This window comes from Triticum aestivum, chromosome 6B (genome assembly GCF_018294505.1).
Source record: "Triticum aestivum cultivar Chinese Spring chromosome 6B, IWGSC CS RefSeq v2.1, whole genome shotgun sequence".
Taxonomy (NCBI): Eukaryota; Viridiplantae; Streptophyta; class Magnoliopsida; order Poales; family Poaceae; genus Triticum; species Triticum aestivum.
The window spans coordinates 672,689,976-672,717,350 of record NC_057810.1 but is presented as its reverse complement, the minus strand read 5'-3'; the positions used below and the strand labels follow the sequence as shown (position 1 = coordinate 672,717,350).

At 45.4% G+C, this 27,375-nt stretch overlaps 2 protein-coding genes and 1 long non-coding RNA gene across 22 annotated transcripts; 2 read left to right on the top strand and 1 right to left on the bottom strand.

Annotated features, from left to right (window-relative positions):
- Nucleotides 1-519: 519 nt before the first annotated feature.
- On the top strand, nt 520-1,827 carry LOC123139581 (uncharacterized). The gene has a single exon (XM_044559348.1). It carries the CDS (start codon nt 520-522, stop codon nt 1,825-1,827), a length of 1,308 nt encoding a protein of 435 aa, XP_044415283.1.
- Nucleotides 1,828-5,254: 3,427 nt separating this feature from the next.
- On the bottom strand, nt 5,255-9,906 carry LOC123139102 (uncharacterized). 3 transcript variants are annotated; one of them, XR_006469454.1, is made up of 5 exons: nt 9,430-9,904; nt 8,687-9,340; nt 8,268-8,574; nt 5,935-7,610; nt 5,255-5,864 (listed from the first exon to the last, which is right to left on the bottom strand). It is a non-coding gene; the product is annotated as an uncharacterized lncRNA (long non-coding RNA). The 3 variants fall into 3 exon arrangements; XR_006469455.1 differs by having other exon boundaries at nt 5,935-7,518; nt 9,430-9,903; XR_006469453.1 differs by having other exon boundaries at nt 5,935-8,574; nt 9,430-9,906.
- A 2,993-nt stretch (nt 9,907-12,899) lies between these two features.
- Nucleotides 12,900-27,335, top strand: LOC123139098 (replication protein A 32 kDa subunit B). Of its 18 annotated transcripts, none has more exons than XR_006469451.1 (15): nt 12,910-13,104; nt 13,228-13,364; nt 13,467-13,723; nt 14,337-14,493; nt 20,146-20,297; nt 20,392-20,445; nt 21,506-21,561; nt 24,234-24,348; nt 24,431-24,538; nt 24,616-24,834; nt 24,936-25,023; nt 25,099-25,229; nt 25,449-25,517; nt 25,616-27,012; nt 27,159-27,335. XR_006469451.1 is itself a non-coding variant. In XM_044558902.1 (9 exons), exons 5-9 carry the CDS (start codon nt 24,794-24,796, stop codon nt 25,692-25,694), a joined length of 408 nt encoding a protein of 135 aa, XP_044414837.1. In that variant the 5' UTR covers nt 20,139-20,297; nt 20,392-20,445; nt 21,506-24,348; nt 24,431-24,538; nt 24,757-24,793; the 3' UTR covers nt 25,695-25,865. The 18 variants fall into 18 exon arrangements, 2 of the variants coding, with proteins under 2 accessions (XP_044414837.1, XP_044414838.1); XR_006469446.1 differs by having other exon boundaries at nt 24,757-24,834; nt 27,159-27,332; XR_006469437.1 differs by having other exon boundaries at nt 12,900-13,104; nt 21,506-24,348; nt 24,757-24,834; nt 27,159-27,313.
- Nucleotides 27,336-27,375: the final 40 nt, after the last annotated feature.

Genomic DNA, 27,375 nt, shown 5'->3' with positions numbered 1-27,375 from the left:
CCGTTACTGTAACGTAACCGTTGGAACAGTAGTAACTTGATCGAGCTGGCCGTGGGTTATATGCTGGGCACCGAGGCTTGTTCGGGCAGCGGGAATATTCGCATCATTAGAATTAGGTAGAACCCTAGCTAGCGTACGGAAGTGGGGTCTCCTTCCTTGGCGATTCCCTTGTATCCTCTTCCCCTGAACCAAATTCCCAAATTCAGATAGCAATTGAGCCATAATTCGAATACAATTCAATCAGGGTCTTACAAGCACATGACCGATCACTACATATCCCCCCACACCACGCAACGCTAAAAACAGGAGCAATTTTAATAGGCAGAGAAATATTAGCTTGCACCAGTCAAGCCATCACAAGGTCGGAGTCTGACCCGATCAGACTCGGATCACGACCGGGCAATCTTGGCTGTTGGGGGCACTACATATTTCTCGCCCGCTCGCCCGGCACACACGCGATTTCCTCCCCCGCAGTTCGCACGCTTGCACATACGATCGGTCTGCACCTGATCCCAGGCCATGGCGGCGTCCGCTCCTCCGAACTGGTCCAGCCTCCTGCCGGATCTACTGGGCCAGGTGATCGCCCGCCTCCCGCACATCGCCGACCGCGCCCGCTTCCGCGCCGTCTGCCGCTCGTGGCATTCGGCCGTGCGCCTGCACGTCTCCCCTCAGCGGCGCCTCCCGTCGGTCGTCCTTCTCGACGGCACCTTCCTGACGCTCTCAGACGGCGGCATCCACCGCGCGCCCTTCGGCAAGAACACCGAGTGCGTTGGCTCAACCGGCGACTGGATCGCCCTCGACTGTAAGGACGAGGCCACGCAGACGCACACATATAGGCTGCACAACCACTTTTCCGGCGCAACCGTCCCGCTCCCAGAGCTGGACTCCATCATCGGCTATGTTCCGCAGGATTTCCAGATCCGCAAGGTGGTCATGCGGTCGACACCCCAAGACCTTGTCGCCGTCACGTGTAATACATGGAAGTACCCTCTGATTCTATGCCGACCCGGGAAAGGAGTCTGGGTACCGAGGCTATTAGCCATGCCATACTTCCGTATCTGTGACATTCTATTTTCAGGAGACAAGCTCTATGTGATCACTAAGGCCGAGGACCTTTTTGCCCTTCACCTTGCTGAGGACGACGATGGCAAGCCCACTGTTAAGAATGTCAAACGAATCATCAGGCATGCCCCAGGCCACGAGGACGATATGTATGACGTCGGCATGTGGAAGAGGTTGACCGACATCGATTCGTCAAGTGACGAGGACTCTGAGGAAGACTCGGATGATGAGGCATTGTGTGAAGAGGACAATAACGAAGTGTTAAGTCAAGAAGATGCTCACAATGAACTGGTCGGTGATGATAGTGACACTGACGATGACAGAAAACACTTAGCTTTCATGGAAGAGGATACTTTTTCTGAATGTGAAGACGGTGTGAGAGAAGGGTGGGACGCCGTCCACACCAGCCGGCACCTTGTCAGGATACAAGGTAAACTACTCATGATTAAGCGAGAACGACTAATTGCAGCCTTGACTCCAACTCACCACACTCGCAAGGTCGAAGTGTTTGAGGCGGACATGGATGCATGTGCATGGATACCCACGAGCAGTAGGTTGGGTGACGGCCAGGCAATATTCATCAGCTATCGCTTCACCAACATAGTTCCTGCTTGCGGAGAAGTGGAAGAGGATGTCATTTATTTTCCCGACACTAATGACGTATTTAACATCAAGTCCAAGACAATTAGACTGTTAATGCACATGAACCCGTTACATGACCGGTGGAGGGCGACGTGGGTTTTCCCACCTAACCTAGTTGTCTAAATGGCAAGTTGAACATTTTTGTTGTTCTTTTCTGGCATAGGTGTATTCCGGTGAATGCTAAATTCACACTGCACCAAATATTATCGTATTTTTTGTCTCAATATTTCTGCATAATTTTTTATATACTGGAGTGGCAAAAAAATAAGTGTGCGTTGCAATGGAAGAAAAAAAATATGTACGAATGATCCTAATAGAATAAGCATGCCTCAAGAACCTCATTCACACGTACATGTAACTTCTTCACCTGAACTTTGTGCCTGCGTCAATGTTCACCACAAATTCCTACGCATGTTCCACTCACACGTGTCACCTCCACCCGCACTTTCTACAACCCCCACCCCAGTTTTTTCCTCTCGAAACAGGCTTTCGCCCGGCTTTATATATAAAGCAACACCCGAAGTACATCTCTGAACGATACAAGATGGTGAGGTAGCCCTCTTACAAAGTTGATCATGAGATAACTGGCATACACAGAACACACACTACTACGCTATTAGCAACGAGCACCGGAAGACCTAAACACCCGCAAGTACGACCTAGCACACCTAAGTTCCAAAACTCCCCCAAGAGCCCTGGCACAGAGAGAAGAACCACAACAACATATTCAAGATGAGCGCGGCACCCACGGGTTTCATCGTGATCGGAGCCAAGGCACGGAGCTTCCGCTCTGCAACTCAACCATGCCACCACAAGGCCGCTAGGAGGAACGCAACGATGTCAAATCTCTAGATCTGGATCGGGGCGCTGCCCCTCTGAGAGAGAGGCCACGCCCGAGCTACATGCCGCAACACATCTCGATGCCCACACAACCCGGGAGGAGCGCCACCACCACCACAATGATGCCCGTCGAAGAAAGATCATGCAGACCGCCATCCAGGGCCGCTACCCCGGCATCCCTGTTGCTAGATACCGTGTGCCACTCATATAACAACACACTCAACCACAATTGGAAGAGTGACGTCACTCCATCTACTCCTAGCCTGGCATCAATCCTCGAGTCTGGGTAGGCGCCTTCACCATATGAGGCACCCCCACCTGCGTTCACAGCCAATGCCCGGCGAACTGGCCCCCTTCCCACACCTTTCCCCCCAAGGCAACTGCAGTTTTCTGCCGTGCTCGAACTTGAGACACAGAGGCCACCACCGCAGATGGTGGCACACTCTCCTAAGCGTGATGAACATGCTCCTCGGACCGTCCTTGTCAACTGCGGCGGTCGGTGTCGCTAGCCTTGGCCCGGGTGGCATAAACTGGGGTACTGATGTGAACACCCTTAGCGTCCCCATGTCGTCATGGTTCAAAGGCACAAGAAGCATTGCCGCCGTCGCATGTCTTGAAAATGGCAGACGATAACGTGGACCCTCTTCTCGGTGAGGTTGTGCATTTGGGGTAAACTTAAGCATTACTCGGGCCGACCAGGTTTAGAAAAATCAACCTTGAACTTTCAAGCCCGAATTAGGTCATAAGTCCCAAACGTTGATCAATAGTAGGCCTAAGCCAAAGAAACGAATAATTTATAGTTTAGCTGCGATTTTTTTCATGTTCACCAAGCAACAACAAGAACACACGATATTTCCACCATCAAAACAAAAACACATACACACAACCACAAAGTATTCATATGGTCACGAGAATCGAAAGAAAGAAAATAAATCCGCCAATGGCTAATGCATCTCCACACGTCCAGTCAAAGAGAGTCAGATTAACACATTTCATGAGGTGATGTGAGATCTTTATTAGCGCATCTCCAACGACGACCCTCAAACCGCCCGCAACCGTCTAGACCACGCGGTCCAGAATGTTGTGCCATCCAACGCGGTCATGTATCGGTCTGCAGGCTGGTTCGGACGTGCTTTACCCGCAAACTGGAGATAAACTAGGGGGATTGCGGGCGTCCGGATATCTGCGATGCCCGCTTCTAACTAACCTGGCCCACCAAAAACCGCTTTCCCGCGCTTACGCCCCTTCCTGCCTGAAGCTGTTAGCGCTGCTCCAGAGCACAAGTGCCGGCAGCAAGAAGGAAGAGTAGCGCATGGGTTGTGTCATGGGGATAAGTTTGACAGTATAGAGAAGGAGTAGGAGTAAGGCTAGATCTATAGCTACGACACAGGTGTGACACAAGATATTTAGAAATTCAGGCCCCTCTTTGAAGAGGTAAAGACCCTATGTCTTGTGCTCTGGGAAATGTTTTCTTTCTTGTGTCTGGATGATTAATACAACCAAGAAGGACCTAGGGTTTTACCTCTTGGAGAGGACCCGAACCTGGGTAAACACTTTCTCTTCTCTGTTATCCATCGATCCAAGGTCCACGGCTCGGGAACCCCTACCTGAGATCCGCCAGTTTTGACACGGATAGGCCGCCTCCCACATCGGTGTTCAGGAACAAGTACGGTGACCAGTCTAGGGGTCAGCATTGGAGATGCCTAAGGAAAATTAATGCAAGGCTTGTGTTCCCACAAAATGAACTTGGAGCGATCTATCTACTGTAAGAGCAACTCTAGCAAACCCCTTAAAACCGCGACCCTTATAAGCGGGATAAGGGTCGAGAAAATTGTGTTTTAAGGGTCGAATTCTGCTGCGGCAGAACAAAGCCCGCAAAACCCCCTGGATATACTCTTTTACCACTCGGCTTTGTGGGCTCTGTTCCGCCCCAGCCCCTCAAACCGTAGAAGCACACAAATCAATTGACCGTGATTTTGAACAAATAAAACATAAATGCAAAGAATTCAAACATGATCTTGCCACCACCACACAGTTTTGGCGACATTTGAACATAGTTTTTGCACCACAACCCAAAAGACACCGCATCCGTCATCACTCCATCATCATCATCATCATCATCATCACAAGATGAAATCTTCACCGCCACTGTTGCCACCACCACATGTTGAACCACCATGCTCACCGAACCTTGGCACCGCATGGCCTCTTCCGGCTAGCCTCCTCCTCTCCAAGATCTCCATCCTTGCCATGTCATGCTATTCTTTGGTGACCTCGTCCATCTCATTTTGGTTCATCATCATGATCTTGTTCTCCTCTAGAAGGAGCTTGGCCATGGCTTTGTTCTCGTCGGCCATGGCTCTTCTCTCTTCAATGACAGCCTTGCGCATGGTCTCCTCCTTTAGAAGTTGCCATTTCTCTTGCTTCTCTTGAGCCTTCTTCTCGGTCAACTCCTTTTTTTGCCTCCAATGTCTTGATCACCAAAAGCTCATTGAACTTGACCATGTGATCTAGCTTGTCCCGCAAGTTTGAAGCCTCCGCTTCCTTCTTGATCTTGTCCTTGGCCTTCTTGTTTCCATCGGGCTTGTTCTTATTTCTTTGGCCATCATCATCTTCATCATCATCAATCTTGGTGAGTGCACCTCTCTTCGGTGGGGATTCCTTGTCAATCAACTTCCACTTCTCGCTTTCTTTGAGAAGTTCCCAACAATGCTCAAGTTGAAATGCCTTTTTACAGAAGCTTCCATGTCTGTGTACCTTTCTGCGCAATTTTCTTCTACAAAATGAAAACAATGTATATGCAACCTCTCCCATGGAGACAAAAGATTGTGGACTTGTTGCACAACTTGGAACATGAAAACCAACTCACATAGTCGGCTTCAACGGCTCCTCTTGGAGGTGCATTGTGGACTCATTGCAAGCATGAGGCCCAACGACTACAAATTGGCTTGATCATGTCCCAACGACCTTGAAGAGACCGAAAGGTGTGTGGCATCCGGTTGGGATAATTTGCCATCATGCGGAAGTATTGATCCTCGATCCTTTGCCAATACCACTTGGCGGTTTGGTCGGTGCCGGTGCACGGATCAAGAGACACCGATTCCAGAGCCTTGATCAAGACTTTATCTTCCAATGGTGTGTAGTTCCTCGATCTTGCGCGTGACTTTGCTTGCGCTTCGTCGAGCATCCCCTCATCAACCTCCTGCACGCCACCATCCATCTCATTGTAACCGTAATCACCGATCGGGGCTTGATCGATGTCGACGGTGTTGTCGTCCAATATTTGCACGAAGTCGGCTGTCGCATCATGCAAACCAACGCTGCAATTTCGCTCACCAGGTCACGAACACGCACAATGCACAAAAGTGAAAGAAAATTGAAGCATCATACCTCAAGGCCATTCCGTCTAACACCTCGAGGGGGACGGCAGCAACGCCATCGGCGGGCATCCTTGGGGCAGTTATTGCCGACGCTATCAGGGGAGGTGTTGGCGGGTCGCTCTTGTGGCGGTCTTCTTGCGCTTCACACCGGCAACATTCCCTTTCTTTGCCGGCACGGGACGTACCGGTTTCGCAGTGGTTGGGGCGGCGGGCGCGCGTGTCTTCCTAACGGGGCCTGCGAGAGCGCCGCCTTGAACAACTATGTTGCCCTGCTGCTTGCGGGGCGACGAGGCGGAGCCTTGAATGGCGATTGCGCGACATCGTCGTGACGAGATATGCCGACAGGACTGGCTCGGGATGGCATCCGCAGTGACGGCCGGCGGCTAGGAGACTTCCATGGCGGCGGAGGGAAACCGGCGAAGGTGTTCCAGAATGGATGGAGGGAGGTGGTTGGCAGCGAAAGGGAAGGGAGGCGGGAACTGCCACGCGAAAATGTCCCTCCCACCAAATCTCGCAGCGGATAGGGGTCAAGCTCGGGTCGCCCTCCCACCCTGTGAATCTAAAGATTGAGGGTGAAGTTTCTCTGTGCCCCGCAATTTTTTTTATAGTTCGCGGGCCGATACTGTGTTTTTTGCACGAGAAAGCATAAACAGGCGGTTATTTTACGGGATAAGGGGCTGCTAGAGTTGCTCTAAACAGGTGACGTGATGACCAGCGTGCGTCAAAATTCGTGCAATGTAATCTAATGGCAGATCTGTAACGTTGGTGAAAAATGTGACCGCATTTTACTGGCCTGGCCCATGCCAGCACCGCAACTTCTTTTCCCGACTGTTTCCCTCTCCCCGGTTCTCATCATCAGATAAAAAGAAATCCCCCCCGTTATAAGCCGGCCGAGCTCTTCCCTCTCTTCCTCTGCCTACCCATAGCATCGTCTTCCTTAGTTCGAGAGCAGGGCTTGACGAGAGACAGAGACAGAGGAGGAAGATCAGAGTCTACGCGCAGCGCGAGAGAGCCGTAGCGGCCGGACCGGAGACTACGCTCGGGGCTCGTCGGGGAGCGCGCAAGAACCAGGGCGCGGCTCGTCGGAGAGCGCGCAAGAACCAGGGCGCGGCTCGTCGGGGCGCGCGCAAGAACCAGCGCGCGGCTCGTCGGAGAGGGCGCAAGAACCAAGACGCGGCTAGTCCGAGAGGGCGCAAGAACCAGGACGCGGCTCGTCGGAGAGCGCGCAAGAACCAGGACAGATGTCGGGAGTCCCTCTGCCCCAGGGGATGCAGCACTGGAGCTGCATCCCCTGCGGCTTTCCGCCCCGCGAGAGTGGATACCAGTCCACTTTCGTGCGAGATCACCACAGATCGTGCCTGGTTGTCCAGGCGGCCAAGGCGGCGGCGGCGGCGGCGGCGGCGGTTGCAGACCTGGCCAAGGCGGACAAGACGCCCAAGCCCGGCAAGAAGGGCAAGGGGAAGAAGTGAGCGTCAGATTAATGATTGGATGCCAAATTAGACAGATTGAAACGAACTGAGCTTGGTAAGGTTAGTTAGAAATCACAGCTGAAGCCGCTCATCTGAAGCGATGATACAGTTATTCAGGTTCTGACCTGCAAATATGCAAGAATTAGACTTGGATGATAGATGCTTGCACTAAATTCAGTTTTCGGATTTGGTAAAGGATATATCCAGAACGATTACTCTGCAACACCAAACAGCAGAATATTAGTAATTCTTGATTGATTGGTTAATGTGATTTTCTCATCTGAAGGAAAAGCAGTTTTGTTGCAACTCTGCATTTAGATGTGCATTTGAAAAACAATCTCCACTACCGTTTCATATGAGTGATTTCAGCCCTGATCAGTACATTAAAGAAAATTTAATGCCCCCACAATATTTAATATATTAATAAAATGTAGTTCCTGTTCTTCTGTGATACCTCATACATGAAAACTGATGTGCAAAACGTGAAAACATTGGGATACCAGGATGCGTACTAGGTGGTAGCATTGGCCAAAATCAATGTTTTGATAAAGTTCAGACAAAATGACCTCCGTAGGAAACTTTAACACATCTAACCCTGTTTAGCAATGCCAAGTATCATGGCGTTGCTGTAGCAGTATGAAACGCCATAGACGTTGCTGCTGCAACCTTCAAACGCCAAGGGCCGTGGCGTTGCACAAGGAAGAAACGTCAAGGCCGTTGGCGTTGGACAGTGTGGCAGAAAAGCCATGGACATATTGGCATTGCATAGGAAGGGTTAGATTGTGTTAAAGTTTTGAACAATGTTCATTTTTTGCTGAACTGTTCCAAAAAACTCAAAACAATGATTTTGAATTTCTTTTTGAGCACTCATTACCTTATTTATATTGAGCAGAATTCTTCACAGTAAAGAGACCAGCAATTTTGCCTTCCTGAGCGTATGGTTGTATCCAACATCTTCAGAACTAGAAGCAGCATAGTATATCATCGAAGGATTGAAAAATGTTGAGAGCATGTCGCCTAGGAGGGGAACGTTTGGTTCCTGGGTACATATGTCGCCTACTGCTACTTGTATCTCATCCCCTTGCTTTGCTCCCGATTTGTACCTGAACATCAGTGCCAACCTTGTTGTTCGTTATATCTCTATATGTTTGGATCGTGGCACTCTGTGGTGGTACACCAATCTGCATGCAATTTGCAGAACAACATTATACAAATGCACGATGCATCAGAATGAACGAAATCTTTTCATGAATGCAGAGGGGCGAGGGGCAGGAACAGGAGATTGCAGAATACCTGCTCCACTATTTGTGACAGCGGCAGTGTACTTTTTCCGCGAATACACAAAGCTTGTGTATCTTTTCATTTGATAGGCAGAGATGACAGAAATAACAAAGCTACCGGTCAGCTTATATGCAGATGACTATGGGGAGACTGAAAGATTCAACTGCAGTTTGTTCTTGATCGCATCAGGGCTAGACTTGCTGGCTGGTGGATCTAGGAGGCCTAGGGATCCACGGCATGAGAAAATTCGCTCACGCTTTGCACCTTCTGTGGCTGTGACTAGCTTGGAGTGCACCCCAGAGCCCAGAGACCTTGGGCGGGCTCTGATGAACTGCCTTGTGATAAAAAGGACAGGGATCTTTTCGCCGCGGCGACGACTGTCAGGCATCGGCAATGGGGGAGACAACAAGCTTCCGGGAGTCCACTTGGTTAAACAATCTTCCTGCCCGCTGCGTTGCGCCCTCGCTGTTTGAGAGATCCACAAGGAAAGACCAATCGGCTCCACGGGACAGCAAATGGATTGCTGACATTAGAAAGCCACCGCTTTCTGACACAAATATCACTGAGTTCCTCCGGGCAGCCTGCCTTCACATCACGTCCAAGGCAGGGGAACTTACCGATCCAAGGCAGCCTGCCTTCACATCACGTCCGGGCGGAAGCCACGATCTGCGGCCATCTAGAGGTTGTAAAAAATACAGTTGTTGCAAAAAAAACTGACCAAACTTGAGCGCTCTTGCAGATCGAGAAAGGCTCACCATCCATGTGTAAAAATCGCGACTTTATGGTTCATCCCCGGCAAAGTGAGCACACATGCATGTGCAATACCCGCAAGGAAATTCGCCCCTGGCACGTCGAGCTGCGCGTCCGTGCGATCGGCCGGCCGGCGGGACGCTCCGAGGGCACGGCGAGAGCTGATTCCGGCGGGGGCGGCGTAGATCCACCGAGCGAGGCAAAACTGAAGCGCATGGCCGGGGCGACAGCAGACGGAATTCCGCGTGGCGCATGGCGGCGGCTTGGAGGAGGATTCTCGCGGATCAGGGTGCACAGGGGAAGGAGAAGACTAACCATAGAGGGAGGGAGGCCGGCGCACAGATCGATTGGCTCCGTTGATATCTCTCGCTTGCGTGCGTGGGTCACGGACGGAAGAGGCGTATCGATCGTGGTCACCACGGACGGACAAGGCGGCACGAAAGCGCCGTTTGGCCTGCGAAGCGGGTCCGCGATCGTGGTGCCGTGCGAGAGATGGCCGTGCGGGCGGGCGACGTGGAAGGGTCGTACGTATACTACGCAAACTAGAAGAACGCCCGTGCGTTACAACGGGGTCACATTAACTTTAAGAGTTCAAAAAATATTACGACATTGACGATCTTTTTTACCATCAAATCCTCACACACACAGACACACACTCTCCCTCCCTCTTCCTCACTCTCTATCCCCCTCTCCATCTCTCTCTAACACACACACATATCCATCTTATTGGGTACGAGACCATAATCCATCTATTTCACACATACACGCTAGTGCATAACAATATGGATTATGTGTATTATATTTACCACCAGAACTGAGGGAATTAATTTCATGTAAATCGACCAGCCACAGCTCCAAGAATACGCGGACGAGGTGGCTCGGGTCGGTGTCGGCGCCGTCCAGCGCGGGCCACGGGCCCGCTTCCAAGTGCACATGCAATGCACGTCTTCATAAATATTATAACCAAATGTGAGAAATCACATGCATAGAAAAGACATTCTGAAAGCAATCCAAATACCATACTCAATTGAATACCTAACCTGGACAATACTCTTATTTCTATGCGCCAGAAAAAATGGAATAACAAAGCTAAGTATGCCTACATACGCTCAGATTATATATAAGAATGTTGGGTGAACAATTGCAACAAAGCACTAAGCAGCGATAAATTTAAATAAAAATCCATTAACTATGCAGGCAGCAGGCTTGTTACAACATAGAGAGATAGGAAAATGTCACCTCCAGTAATGTAGCGCAAAGGAGTGGAACGAAGCATGAATGAGCGGTTGTCTGTTCTTCTCCATGTACATGGATCAGCAGTAGAGGCCAAGTATATAAGTACTTGACTGAACTCCACTCTTCGTGTACGGAGAGCCATGTCACCTTCTCGCCGCTGCAGCATGGGAGGACGGCTGGTTCACGTGACCCTCCAGCTGGGGGATCCATGGTGGCTGACCGTCGAGCTCGAGGCAAAGAAGTTGAGGGCAGCAGTGGCGAGATCCATGCCGGCCAACCGGGCGAAGAGGAGGTCGTTGGGGAGGGACACATCGGCAAGATCCGGTCACCACGCGACCTGAAGAGCAACAATGATCTCCACAAGCTGTAGGCCGACGGCGTGCTCCATCCCCTGCGATGGGGTGACCATGGCGGTGGCCACAGCTCCTCATGCTCGCCTCGATCTCGGCGACACACCCTGAGTGTAGGAGGCAGCAACAACCTCGACGAAATCATGGCCTCCATCCCGGAACGCATGAAGGACCTCGGCCCTATCGCTCCTCCTCCCGCTGTAGCTGCACGCGGCAGCGGACCGTGGGTAGGAGGGCAGGCGGCGTCGCCTTGGCTGACGGCAGGGAGCAGCGTTGATTTCGGGTAGGTGGCATCGCGAGGACGGCCGCGGCCGCGGGGAAGCACCCCGATCATGCTGCCAGGCCAATCCTTCTCCTCCGATCCCCTATCCCCGAAGATTGCGCCGCCGCCCCGGTCGTGTTGTTTTCATATATTATGCCATTTTTTCCTGTACCTAAACAAACACGGGCGAGCGGATGGCAGACTTCTGGTCCGCCCTCTAAAATTGCTAAACGCACTTTTGGTGAGGATTATTGTTAATAAATGAATTCAATCATGTCACTCTAAATAAATGGATTCAATCATGTGACTCTAATTACTTCAGATTGTTATGTGCACACTAAGCGGGGTGCAGTTAGAAAAGAAAATGTTTTCTAATTAAAGTGATTCAGTGATTTAAGGTAAGGTTAATTAATTTAGATTTGATTTTTAGTGATTGTTAGTAAAGTATGATGCATCTTTAAAATCTTTTATTTGTTTCCTTAAAATCTATTATTTGTTTCCTAAAGAAATTTGCAATAATGGAAGGTATCGGTTGATTTGGATATGTTAGTAAATTTAAATCCGTGATTGCGTGCATGTTTGGAAAGTGTTGATTTGCAAGGAAAGAGCTAAGGGGTAAATAAACCGGTGAATAAGAAACCAGCATCGAAAAAAATCTACGAAGGCTAACCTACGAAAAAAATCCGGACGAAAGTGGTGGGACGAAAAAAAACCTGGAAGCGAGACTACCAACTACAGTTAGGAAAGAAAATGTTTTCTAATTAAAGTGATTGAGTGATTTAAGGTAAGGTTAATTAATTTAGATTTGATTTTTAGTGATTGTTAGTAAAGTATGATGCGTCTTTAAAATCTTTTATTTGTTTCCTTAAAATCTATTATTTGTTTCCTAAAGAAATTTGCAATAATGGAAGGTATCGGTTGATTTGGATAAGTTAGTAAATTTAGATCCATGATTGCGTGCACGTTTGGAATGTGCTGATTTGCAAGGAAAGAGCTGAGGGGTAAATAAACCGGTGAATAAGAAACCAACATCGAAAAAAATCTACGACGGTTAACCTACGAAAAAACCCGGACGAAAGTGGTGGGACGAAAAAAAACCTAGAAGCAAGACTACCAACTGCTCCATTAGGAGTAGAGAAAAGGCTGGTCTCTGCCTCGTGACGAGACGGTACTGCGTGCACGAGGCATCGCCGGAGACGGACACGGAAGCGCATATGGAATAAGCTGGTGCGGTGCCGGGTTTCTACAAACCAGACATTTCTTTTCGGAAAACGCTATCCTCTGGAATAAAATCAAACGCTATCCGAGCATCCGCCGCTTGCGTAGATCAATCCTGATCAAGCGGCCACGCGGGCCACAAGTCGGTCCCGCGCGGGCAGTCTTATTCTTGCGATAACGGCCTTGTTTCGGTAGATTTCTGTAACACAGGACTGGTTTTAGAATGAAAGAACAAACGATTGGATGCGGATTTTTTCCTTCGCGTTCAATTCACAGCGTAAATCCAGTCCGCTAGCGTGAGCATGTGGATTCACGTTGCATGCACGCCAGGGCCCAGTGGGACCGCACACTGCTCCCGTACTCTCCCGTATATCACTTTACCACCCCGCCCCATCCCACCATATTCCACAGTAGCGGCCCCACCCCCTTTCCCCCCCCCCACCACATTATCCCTTCTTCTTCATTTGTCTCTAGCGAAGCAGAGCATTTGGACCAGGAGTTGTTCTTTCTCAGCATCGATGGCGCCTAGGAGCGGCTATACAGGAGATGGAGGAAGCTCAATCACGTCCATGGATCTAAGCCATGGCAGTGTTGAATCAAGTGAATCTCTTCAGGTTATGTTCGCTATCCTCTCCTTTATCACTTCCCCCATTTTTCTTCTTGTCAGATCCGCCTTTTCTTAACCTCTTTCCTCTCCTGATCTGCAACCTGTCAACGCTACAACGGATGACCTCCAGAAGAGATTCTTGATCCGGAGTTCTTCGGTGTAGATACTTCCTCTCCACACAGATGCCATCACAAAATGCATCCAGCAAGAAAAGTGGCTTACATCTACGTGGCCACAGGCATGATGTTTCTTGGATGCCCTCTCTCGGTACAGATGACCTCATGTTCTGTTGCAATCTTATCATTTTTTCCAATTCCATCTGCAGGGATTCACATTTATTCTATCCTATCCTATTTGGTCTGTATGCAGGGAGTTGATAGGTGCCCCTGGTTTTTGTGGATTGATGAAGCATGGAGTCCTGTACTTAGCCGTTCATTAATACAACTCTGGGATCAGGCTTGTCTGGACTCTGAAAGAGCAGCAATGTTGGAGACTAAGAAAAAGGAAATGGAGCAGTCATACTTAGAGTTGTGGACTGAGAGAAGCAATATTGAGATTGAACACGAGCAGGTGGTCAACAAGTTGAAGAACACAATACTGAACACGGAGATTAAGATGTCAAGGAGGTTGGATTTTCACACTAAGATGTGTGTGGCATTTATTTCTTCAGCTGTTACTCTTGCTTCAGTGCTTACTTATGTGTTGTCTGCACATTAGTTTAGTTTGTTAGTAAGCATGTATGTGCTGCACTTGGAGCTTTTGTATGTGCCAACTGAGTTCGAGTTTGTTGGTGCCGAATCTAGTTCTTACTCATCCCTAATTATTGATTACTATTCTACCGGAAATGATGATTGATGTTCCAAGTTTTTTATCCTGGCCGCGTGCATGTCTTTTTATCCATTAAAAGATCTGCACATTAGTTCTTCTCATGTTACATCTGAAGTTCCAAAGGCAGTTTTTTAAGTACACCTCGGATATTCGGGACAGTTGTTAAGTTCTTTTCATGTTACAACTGAAGTTCCAAAGGTAGTTTTGTCAATTGTTTCTATTTGATAAGTATGAAAATTGAGGCTTCCTGTCATCTATACCAGATTCAAAGAAATCACTTGAGTTATGCTTTTTTGAACACATTGACAACGATGGTGTTTATGCAATGCATTTTTTTCCGATTGAATCGAGGATGTTTTCCGAGGTGACATATGTACTGAGGAAAAAAGGTTCATTCTTTTTTCCAAACAGGTTAGCTGAAGACCACTGCCAACATATTTTGTACTGTTTACACTTTTGAAGTTTGGTCGCATTATACGTATGCAACATTTGGATAATGCAAACATTGTTGGCAAACAAAGGATTTGACATCAGGACCAATTTCATAGTAAACCTCATTCTTAAGAAGGTACTCTTCTGTTCCTATTATAAATTCATCTATCAATCGCATTTCCCATGTTGTACCAATGTTGTATCAACCTTTTTTTGGTACTTTATCTGTTTTTGCAAGACACTGATTTATCAAGTCCTGTACTTCTTGCAAACATCCTAATGACCTGGTCTCGTATATGCTAGTTTGAATGATGACACACCGGTGAGTATGCGAAACAATGAACAGAAAGCAACTTGCAAATAAAATAACTTAACATGTTCACCAGTTGATAGCAAATTAATTCGGAGTACATCATAGTTTTAAACACACAAATAGTTCGGAAGTCTTAAGAATCCTCTCCGAAGCTAAACAAACATTGACATTTCAATTAGTCCATCCACTCCCAGCAAAAGAACTTGTTCATATTGCCCTTCTTGTGAACAAGTCAATCCTTGTTCTTGTCCTTCTTGCGAATAAGGCAATCCTTGTACCTCGTAGGCAGATGACCAATATTACCTTCTGAACCAAGCAAATCAACAAGCATGTTCATCCTAGCATGCATGACACCATCACCCAGCGTTTGTTGAAAGAAGAGTTTCAGTTAGCGATTCAACTTTCTAACCACTTGTTCTGCAAGCATCTTAAGTGCTGGAAATATCTTACCGGGTTCATGTCCCTTTTCAGTTTAGTTCCCATCAAATTCCTTCCAAAGTGAGTAGCATATATCCTGGTGTCTTCCCTGTAAAATGTGTCAAGATCGATAATGTCAACCATTATTGATTTCAATAGACATGGTTTCCAAATATAGGCATTAGGGTCACAACAAAATCATTACTTCATGCATATCCCTGTTGCCAGGCCCCTTGGGAAGCATGTATTCCACGACCTCATGTTTGGATCCCATCCAGAGAAAAATGACTTTATGCACATCTCTATAGCCTTGTGAAGTTTGTCTGCCACCTTCCTGTGCCTGAGCTGAATTTCCTTATCAGACTCATCCGAATTGTTCATTGTTGGGTCGAGGACAAAAATCTTCGACCTTGGAAAGTCCCATATGTACGTAGACCATTTAAAGTCGAACTTAATTGGCAACACAAACTGTTAACTGAGAGAAAGGCACTGGGTATTAGTAACTGAACATTAATAATTGCCTTTCTTATATCATTTTTGTCTATTTTAATGTCACCTCAGTGCACTTGTGAACCTCGTAAGTGATATGCGGCCCGACGAACATGTCCTTGATGTACCTCAGCTTTGAAATGTTGTCTCCTCTACTAACATGGTTCTGCATGTTTTGAAATTTATGAGTAACACATAGCCGAAGCATCAAACTTTGCTTATTCATCAACGATTTTAAAAGAAGTTCCTCACCACAAAATCTGGCTCCAGCCAATGTCTCCAACATCCCTCTCGTTTTGCAGTAGCGAATACCACACCCATCTGTTGGTACCTTCTCATCACCAATGTCATCAACACGCTATCCACCTCACCACCATCGCGTAGCATCTCATGGAGCCGTTCTCCACTGATGTCCATGTATTTTGGGTTGGTGCTTATAATCCACATGCTGGACATTTGAAATAAAGCATATATTTAGTCTACAATATATGCATTTCAAAGGGTAAGCATGTAAAACAAAAGTAAACACAACTTTTTTTCCTGCTGATAGCTTACTCTTTTAGTTTGTTCGCGTTCGCTCTATAGAACAACTTGTATATTTTCATCACATTTGCTGGAGCTCTAGTAGGAGGGTCATAACCCATTACAAACGGAGACCTTGCATATTTCCCAGGCCTGACCACCCTCTTTGGCTGAGGCTGTGTGCTAAACGATCCCTGTGACATAGTGACGTTGAGGTTGATTGCTCCCTCCTCTATCTCCTCCCTAATGTCGAGCTCGACAGCACACATCTGGCGATGGAGGCTAACTAGAGAAGGCCTTGAAGATGTACCTGCAAGAACTTGGTTTGGTGCTGGAGTGGCGACAATCTACATTCCTGAATCTGCATGGCAAACACGGCAATTTTAGAATGGCGATCATGACCCAACATTATTAGATTTAGATGTTAACAATCAATCCAACTTGTTAAAGAATCACTGTTACCTTCGAGAGTTTCCCCCTTGGTTGTTGGCGAACCAGGCGTGCTGTTTGCATACGCAACCGACAAGTCTGGAACAATGTAGTAATCAATGTATTAGTTTCTGTGATTCACTTAATATTCAGTCACAAGGGATGATCAATCATACGGATTTAAAACACATACCGTTGGACACTGAAGTAGCTGTAAATGCATTCATCAAGTCCGTCTTCCTAAGACCTGACATTACAACTTTGAACTTCCCATGCATCTCTGGAGGATCAATTGATCCACCTGCACCTAAGTCCGCATCCTGGCCCGATGGAATGATTGACAATTGTTTATCTTCAAAACCATCGTTTTGGTTCTCTTCACCTTCATCAGTTCCTGATGCTGTTTTTGGAGAGCTTATAACTTCATTTCTTGCCACCCCACACACCACTGACATCGCCAAGTTGTTTCCTGTAGTATCGTCCAACGGCCCTGTCGCATTGCCAACAATCCCACTATGCACCCTGCTGTATTCATCTGCTGCTTCAATCAGGTCATCTATTGCTTTATTTGCTTCTTCTTGAGCACCTTCAGATTCTTCAGAGCTCTCTGCTATGTCTTGAGCTTGCGTTAGTTTTCCTTGAAGAGGAAAGGGTGATGCAGCAATAGTAGCGTAAGTATTTGCCTCAGGTTTTGAGAACCAAGGTATCAATCCAGTAGGAGGCTCCTCAGAAGTCCCACGCACCTACACAAACAAACAAGAACTCGCAACCAACGCAATAAAGGGGTTGTCAATCCCTTCACGGCCACTTGCGAAAGTGAGATCTGATAGAGATAATATGATAAGATAAATATATTTTTAGTATTTTATGATATAGATTGGAAAAGTAAAGATGCAAATAAAAGTAGATTGAAAGCTTATATGATAAGAGATAGACCCGGGGGCCATAGGTTTCACCAGTGGCTTCTCTCAAGATAGAATAAGTATTACGGTGGGTGAACAAATTACTGTCGAGCAATTGATAGAAAAGCGAATAATTATGAGATTATCTAGGCATGATCATGTATATAGGCATCACGTCTGTGACAAGTAGATCGACTCCTGCCTGCATCTACTACTATTACTCCACACATCGACCGCTATCCAGCATGCATCTAGAGTATTAAGTTCATAAAGAACAGAGTAATGCATTAAGAAAGATGACATGTTGTAGAGGGATAAACTCATGCAATATGATATAAACCCCATCTTTCTATCCTCGATGACAACAATACAATACGTGCCTTGCTGCCCCTGCTGTCACTGGGAAAGGACACCGCAAGATTGAACCCGAAGCTAAGCACTTCTCCCATTGCAAACCAAACTGATAATTCGAAGAGACTTGCAAAGATAACTTAATCACACATAAACGAATTCAGAGGAGATTCAAATATTTCTCATAGATAAACTTGATCATAAACGCACAATTCATCGGATCTCGACAAACACACCGCAAAAAGAGTTACATCGAATAGATCTCCAAGAAGATCGAGGAGAACTTTGTATTGAGATTCAAAGAGAGAGAAGAAACCATCTAGCTAATAACTATGGACCCGAAGGTCTGTGGTAAACTACTCACAACTCATCGAAGAGGCCTTGGAGATGATGTAGAGGCCCTTTGTGGCCGATTGCCCCTCCGGCGGAGCGCCGGCGAAGGCTCCAAGATGGGATCTCACAGATACAGAAGGTTACAGTGGTGGAAATAGTTTTTTGTGGTCGCTTCTGATGTTTTCGGGGTACGTAGGTATATGTAAGAGGAAGAAGTAGCTCGGTGGACGCTCGAGGGGCCCACGAGGGTGGGGGGCGCACCCACCTGTAGGGGGCACACCGGGCACCCTCGTGGCCGCCTCGCTTGTTTCTTGACTTCCACTCCAAGTCCTCTGGATCACGTTTGTTCCAAAAAGATCGCTCCCGAAGGTTTCATTCCGTTTGGACTCCGTTTGATATTCCTTTTCTTCGAAACACCGAAATAGGCAAAAAACAGCAATTCGGGCTGGGCCTCCGGTTAGTAGGTTAGTCCCCAAAAATGATATAAAAGTGTAAAGTAAAGCCCATAAACATCCAAAATGGGTAATATAATAGCATGGAACAATAAAAAATTATAGATACATTGGAGACGTATCACTCTCTATCCTTGCCCTCTTCAGGGTGTGCCTCCTTGATGTGACAACCTTCTTTCTTTTCACCCCTCCTTGCCTTTTTGCCAATGGATGAACATTAGCGGAAGCTCCCTCTGCCGACTCTATGCTCAGTGGATTGTCTGCACCCCCTGGAACATCTAAGAAAATACAAAATCAACATATTAGTCAGTTGACAGGTATGTTTTTAAGTGCAAACATCAATCTATTCTGTGCGAATTGCAGTACTTCTTTGGTTGAATACTTGGCTCTCTTCTTTCATGCCCTCATTGCGTCAGATATCTGGTTGATGTCTGAAATTATCTTGTCAGTCTCTGCAACTATTAGCCCGTTAGTATCATTGGCAATCTCCTCCCATCCTTCTGCGTGTCTCTTGTTTAGTCTTGCTCCTTTCTTTGATGCCTCATGTACAACTGTTTTGCACTTGTTTGAGTACTGCTCGACCTTGTTGATAATAATACCTGCAAACTGCATTTTCTAAAGATTTACCATCGAGTTATGTCAGTTTATGTTTCAGATATTACTGACTCGTCAATATGTTAGCCTATATAAAATGCTTACATCTATGAAGTCTTTATCAACACCAATTCCATCTTTGCTGCACCCAATCCCGTATCCATCAATTGTTGTCTGAGTTGCTGTGGCCATTGTGTTACGGCTGTAGCATACTGTCCCCGGTTTCCTTGGCTGTTAACATTCATCCAAAATGATCGCATCATTGCAAAGCAACATGTAAACGGACTTATATATATAAACATACCAGTTAGAGTAGAAGCAAATGGAAAACAAGCTAATACGAGGAAGACATAAGCATGTTGTTGAAAAATTCTATACGATAGCTAAATAAGTCAAACATGTTCAGTAAAATACATTCCAGGATTTTCTTTTATATGTGTCATGCAGCTGAACTGTACTATATATAGCTTAATTCACATCTATTGATCACATAGGCTAGCAATGCGTCCATTTGTAACAGCTAGAGTAGTATATACCACACTGGGCCTAGTTCCAAAAAACGAAACTCCTGGCCATCAGAAGATGATTTCACACTATTATGTTCTGTGAATTAACTTACCAGTAGGTGTCCATACACTACAATCTCTGCATCTTTCCCAGTTGTCGTGTCTTCCTCAATAACATCAGAGATAGTCTTTTGTGTGTATTCCTTGCACCTAGGGAACACGTCGTGGGGGAGGTTCTTATCTTCTCGTTCGGGGTTGCCAGGATAGAAAACCTGCCACATGAAACAAATTTGTGATTAGTCGTTTTGTCACAAGTTTAAGTGGAAGGAATGCCATTTTCTCAAACCTGCCAGAAGAACGTGCATCCAGTGAGATTTGACTTCAGTTTCCCACCTAACAGTTCAGAGTTCACCCTACCAGCAGAGGAAATGCGCTCTTCTCTAATGTACCATCCCCAATTGAACATTTGAATCATATCAGGTATGTGCAGGCCATTCCAATAGTTTGTCATGGAGTAGTTATGCTTCAGCGGAGGGGCTAGGAGGAAAGTCATCGTGCAAATCGCAAAAGCAACCTTGAATTTGTCTGCTTCGGCCTTTGTCATGGTCCTAACATACTCAATCTTCAATATGGTAACTATGGGTGTGATCTTGTTTTCTGCATTGCCAATCCCTAAGATTTCACATACAGTAACTGACACGTGCGCTGGTACATTCTTGTTAACAGGAGATCCTACTGATGGCACCCCCAGTACCTTACCGACGTCTCCGTCGTCGAAAGGTAAGTCTCTCCTAGCATCAATTATGATAGCAGATGCCTTCTCGTCAACCTTGCTCATAAGCCACATGGATTGTTGCATGTTCGACCTTGTTATTGCTGGTACCTGAAGTAGTCCTTCGAACTCCATCTCACGTACTAGAGCCTTTTTTTTTCTTCAGACAACCCATCAATCAATGCCTTCATCTTTTTTATGACGCTCCTTGAATTTATTGGGTTTTGTGATGCCTTCTTCTTGCCCTTTCTAGCGTCGTCGGACGCTGAATCTTCCGGTGTCCCGATGTGTTGTGTAGGATACACATCGAACCCTTCTGATGATTCCTCATCGGATTGCTAGTAATGAGATGATGACGAACCGGATACCATTTCTGTGGTGTATTTAGAAACAAAATCAGGGGACATGTATAGTATATAGCATGATGATTAACAATGATAATTATTGTTGTATGCACCAAGAAAAATCCAGTTTGTCATTATCTAAAGATATCATGAAATTTCCCCCCATTGTCCACTCACCCTAGGACAGTCAACATAGTGATACTGTAATTATAAGCTAATCCATTAATTAATCGGTCTATCTTATCCTTACAGCTGATAGACCTCTACAACATCTGTAATCCCACAATGTATATTTTCTGAATATAAATTCCATACTATGGAATGCAGATCCACTAAAATAAAAGATCTTGACTTTTGATTATGTTAACATGACTTCTCTTGTTAAGCAGCTCTTTTCATTCTTTACACATCTTCCAAAACAAATTTAGTTCCTCAAATGTAATATGCTAAGTTCCAGTAGAGAATACATTTTTATATAGATAAAGAAAATGCACATCAGAGCACCCTATTTTAAGTTCCATTTCCAAAAGCTTATTATTGATCTGTTGACCACCACTATGCATCTTTTCTGAATATATATATATATATATATATATATATATATACGTATATATATATAGCACTTTATGGTTTGCAAAAACAAATCATCAACAATGATGTCCGGGAAATCTTTGCTACCACCTTTTTTATCATATAATCTAATGGAAGTTCTTTTCAACATTAGGTATATATCATCCATGACATGCAGTAGGTATTCACAACTTCCATAATCTGCATCAGGTATCTCTAATCTTACCATATAGATGCCATCCCAAACATTTGGAAACCATCAAGAACAAGAAGAACTACTTTTGTTTAGAAATGCCACACAAACCAAACTACTAAAATTATTCCTATATTGCTATATATCAAACTGTCATGGACGAAATCAACAACCATTGTCCAACTAGACAATCGAACATGCAGTACCTTTTTTCCAGTTGAAGTAGTGAGGAGCTCCTTGATCTTCATCCTTGGGGAGAAGGAGCTCCTAGTTCTTCATCCTTTGTGGGAAGGAGCTCCTAGTTCTTCATTCTTGGTGGGAAGGAGCTCCTAGTTCTTCAGCCTTGGGGAGAATGAGAGAGGAGCACCAGATGCAAATGAATCTCTGTCAATGCACCCCTCCCTCTCACAGCTCGTCCCTTTGAACAAGTGACATGTGATAGGTGTCTAGATAGGTGTTTGGAATCTTTTTGTACCCCACACACAGCTACCCTCCCTTGGCTTCCAAAAAGCACTTGAAAACCGAGCCACATTATTTTCAGTTTCAAATTACTATTTCACCCCTCCCGCTGAAAGCCCACAAATTTATATTATTTATTGTAGTCAATCGGCTGGGCTCAACCATTTCGTTATATTCTTTTTGGCTGTTTCTAATCTTTCGCACCGTGGTCATATTAACAACAGTAGGAGTAACATCTGAACTTGACTTTGTTTTCATCACTAATTGCCATCAGAACAATGAATCCATTAAGGTTCGTATTCGATAAAAAGAAACATATTCATCAGGAGCAACATAAATTCCACCTTCCCTTTTTTTGTACATGCTATTTGTTGTACATTTTAGTATAGTTCCACAGTACTGGACGACCTTGTTTCTACCAATCAAGTTCAACCAGAATCCAATTTAAAGTTGCCTGGAGTTAAGCTACAAAATCATACAGAAATGGTAGTCTTCAATGGTTGGCACACACAAATGATAAGTTCTGTGTCGATGGCATATAAGTACATGTAATGTGAAGACTAAGTGCATATGCAATAATTACACTGCTTATTTCATTGCAACTACCAGGACTTTTTGACTCATATTAGGTTCTTCTGCATTTGATTGTTAAGCTCCTAAGTCCAAACTAATTGCACCTTCATGAAACATGTTCCTTTTCGCCATAAATAGACCCGTAGGGCGTGCGCACACTTGTGCAAAATGAACACATGCATGACTAGTACAAATACAACTTCATGGGTGACCAGGAAATATAGAATCTAGGAAATACAAATTTTGGATAGTTCAAGACCCTTGACTTAACTAAAGACCTTAACATTAATTAGACCCCTAACTTGACACTACTAGCATTGAAGCACTTCATAATGATAGATGACGCGGCTCCTGCAACTCACTAAGGATAAGGTTGCAACTAGAACTAAATGAAGATAACTTCCTGGTCTGCTAACCCATTTTTCCTTGCTTAATCTTAACCAACTTTTCATTTCCCAACCCAAGTAGCCGTGACTGCGATCATCGCTGCCACTGGCGCGGTGGATGCGAGTGCAAGTTGAAGCACCTTGTTCATCCTCTTGAGCGTTCTAATCTCCCTGTTCTTGTCAGCCATCTCCTCGATGAACTCGTCTCGGTCTTCAGTCACCTCCCGCAGCTTCATTCGTTCAGCTTGGATTCTCTTCTGCATGTATTGCTCCAATACATCCTCCCACACATAGACCTCTCACACTCTCCTCTGAACCTATACATAGGAATGAAGAAACAAGAGCAAAAGAATCTTTAGTCAGTTGAGGTACTGAATGGAATCTGCTACATTTCTTCTTTTCTGCATTTTCTTACCCCATAGTTCACCCAGCTGAAGTAGAACTGATCCTGCCTCGCCACAGCAGAGCCAGCTTTCCTGGCGCATGGCATGCCGCGTTCACATCGAAGTATCAGATTTACAATGGACATGTTCTTCTAAGTTATTTGGTTATTGCAGAAGAAGTGTTGTGGTGACTCACGTTCCATTCCACTCGTATGTATAGCCCTGGTATTAATTGTATGCAGTTATATCGAACCAACCATAGTACACATACTTTCGGCACTACCGAAGGGGGCAGTGTCTCGTTCCCGCCCATACGGCGCGCCGGTCGAACAGTAAAGTTGTGAGGTCAAATCGACCTTATCTCATGTACCGTCGTACTGCTACATCTTTGTTGGAGAGGAGTGCATGGTTCAATGTGATATTTGACTCACCCGTGAGCTGCACAACACTCTGGACAGCAAGGCATGGGCGCCATGGCGTTGTACCACTCCACTCTAAGGGATGCATGTGTTCTATAATTTTAATACTGCCACCTTCCCTCTCTGATCAACTCCATGCCATGCACTCCTTTTGACATGAACTGGTTAATCAACGCTCCATTGGGATCGCATTAATCACGTCGTTATATATGTGAGATCCCGTTTGCCCATGTGTTACATCAAAATACATAAGGGCATCTCAACACTGAAAATCAAATCCCACTTCCCTTAACCGTTTCTCCCATTGAAAAACAAGTCAAAACAGATTGCATTCGCATTCAGATAACGCCTCCCTTCGATCCCTTCTGGCCAGCTCCCACCTACATGTCAAATCAACTTAAACTGCTTCGTTGCTTGAGCTCTCTATAGGCTAGTACCTCAAAGTTGTATATAACTCAACCATCCCTAGCCCGTTCTCCTACAACGACGTCATGGATGACAACGCCGACGCGACCGATGCTCTGTTCACCGGCGATGCCATGATGGTTTCCCCAGCACGCTCGACTGCCACCACCGTCGTACCCGTGAGTATTGCCACCAGCCTTTGCTTTTGAACTAGCATTGTATAATTCATTGCTATTTTGTTAACCCACATTAAATGTACAGGCTCATCCATCCACTCTCAGGCGTATGACAATCAAGCAGCTGTATGATGGATTCCTGGAGGACATAGAGCGTTATCCTATTGTAGTTGACAGAGACACCGTCTCATCAGTGAGTGTATATATCATGTCATTTCCATTATCAAACCCATCCACTGGCTGCTCTTAATACATTTCTTCATTTGTTAGGTGATCCGGATAGGAACTGTTTCACACTCTACTGATAGAATGAATTAATGCTACCATCAAGATAATTCACTTTTCCAGTCCTAGTTGTTAAACTCGCTGGTCAACAAGGCTACTCTTTCAATCGTTACATCTTATTTGCAGAAATGGTGACTATGTTCAACTATTTGGCAAACCTGCGATGGATGGCAATTTCCTTCAGATTAAAGCTTTCAAGATCAGGTTACTTGAAACCCCATCTTCTTTATTTGTCTATGTTGAGAAAATCTATACATATATAACTTTATTTATATACATAGCCATACATTTTGAAAATTTTGCAGGGTAATCAAAAACTACAATGACATCACGCATCACTACTTGTATACCATTTACACTACATTAGACATTCATAAGAGAAACGCTCTCAAGGTAATTATTGATATTATTCTTGAAATATACCTACATGATACATACATTCATTCTCACATGCATTACCTCTCATAGGCAAAAATACAACCTGTCTCTATTGCATCAACTTTGTACCCAAAGGGTCCATCAATTACCCCTTCGGAGGTACCTTTGCATTCATCAACAAAGGACAAGACATTTGCCATCCTGTGCGACCCGGCCTACCGGTAAGTGCTGGATAGCTGATCCATAAAGTTCTTCCATTAGTAAGAGAGATAACTACATGCTCGTTGACTAAGTTCCTTTTGCTACTACACATGTATATCCACGTTTCTCCCCAATAACATATAGTTCCACATGCATGCATAGCCAACAGTTAAAACCTAAAGTTTCATGATTCATCGCCAAAGATAATTCCAAGTTTTCTCCCATTTTCCCTAATACAGTGATATTCAACACGGCGTTAGCTTGAAGTTAATCCGCAGTGCATTGGACATCAGCCAGGACGAAATAATGTAAGACATCACATCATATAATTCATATAGTACTTTCTTGTTATTCACTCACAGTATAGCTGACACTATTTCAATTACTTTTTGGTATAAATACCCAGGCAAGTCATTACAGAGCAGATCTACCTCGGGATGATATACACTACTCTTGATGACAACCACTTCAAGTCCTCCATCTGATTGGTCGATGGTCCACGTGTTAAATTTTAGAGTTTAATTATGTAATGTGTGTCTGACATTTATGGTTAAGCCCTGCAATGATTTTCATTTAGACCTCTCATGTTTGTACAATATATTTCAACCCCGGTTCACACATTGCAATTCTCTCAGTTATTTTATTATGTGGTGTCCCACATCCCCACTTTTGCCTGGATTACAACACAGATGCACTCACACCCCATACCGCCCTTCTTTCCCAGACTACCATCTGTCCTCCTCTATCCACCATGGACATTGACCAGCTAGATTTCTCATCTCGCTTAGATAACAATATTTTGAGTGAGATCTTCATCAGGCTAGGCTGCACTAGATGTCTTGTTCGTAGTTCTTTAGTGAGTCCTAGATGGTTCGAGATCTGCACCTCCTAGCAGTTCATCACAGAGTATGCTCGCTGCAATGCTCCAGCAGTCCTAGGATTCGTTGCTGCATTCGGGCACCTCTTCGAGCTGCACGTACGTCTTGTGGGCGTTGTGGCTCACCCTCCTGATCCAGGACAAGCTGCTCTCCTTGCTAGGGTGGACATGACAACCTTTGCCATGGAGAACATCCTCGCATCTGAAGGAGGTGAGTTGCTCATCTTGGTCAGAGGGCTCGACGGCGGGTTCTTCTTTGTATGTCCAACTACTCCAATTTCTCGGGCATTCTTAGCTCCCAGAATGCCTCGAGTCCCTCTTGCCCACCCTCAGCACATCCTGAATTTTTACGGGCAATTCGGTGTCATTCCTCTTGGCAGTAGGCCTAGATTTTCTTCTTTGTTAAGCAAGCAGTAGGCCCTTTCCTTCGTTCTTATTCTGGTTTGAGTTTCAGTTCAGTTGCAGATCTATATGTCCATGTTTGCATCCTAAAAAACAACGAATGGTCCCGCTTTGTTTCCCCACCTCTTCGAACTCCTCCTGATAGTGATGGATCATTGTTCCATTGGGATCCATACTGTCTCATAGTTGGTTCCAATCTATACATGATGTATGTGGTAGGATTTGTTGTTTGCTTCAACATTGATAGTTCAGTCTTCTCCACTGTCCAGCTCCCTTTAAGTGCCATGTCCTGCTTTGACTACCACATCTCTAGTAGCAGTTCAGGTATAATATCACTTGTTCACACTAACAATCCATCACTTCTCACATGGACATTATCATCACAACAACATGAACAAAAAATGGGTTCTTGTGTCCGTTATCAGTCTGACATCATCTTTTGCTAGGCAGGCTCAGCATCCCATGTGGCGTCAATTCTTCCTTGGTGATGGTTTAGATGATGGCCTTCATTCTATGCAAATCAGGTCATCTAGCATAGACTCATCCTTTGTGTTTCTGAAATTCAGCTTTCATCATGCCGTTTTCATCTTGGAGAACACAAGCGGCAACGTACATGAGGTGCAGTACCTTGATGAAGATGGCGCTCTAAGGTCTATTGTTTCTCTTACAGAGTGTTGGCCACCGGTGCTTCATTTGCCTAATCCTGATGCAACATAGAGATAAACAAGGCAATGGGCGTGCGACTGTTGTATCTCCAGATTTAATCTTATCTTGCATTTCTGTCGAATTTAATATCTGAATATGTCTGTTGTTTGTATGCCCGAATGTTGCTTGACTCAGTAGTCCCTCTTAATATTTCGTGTATGCTGTCCGATCCAGATTTCATT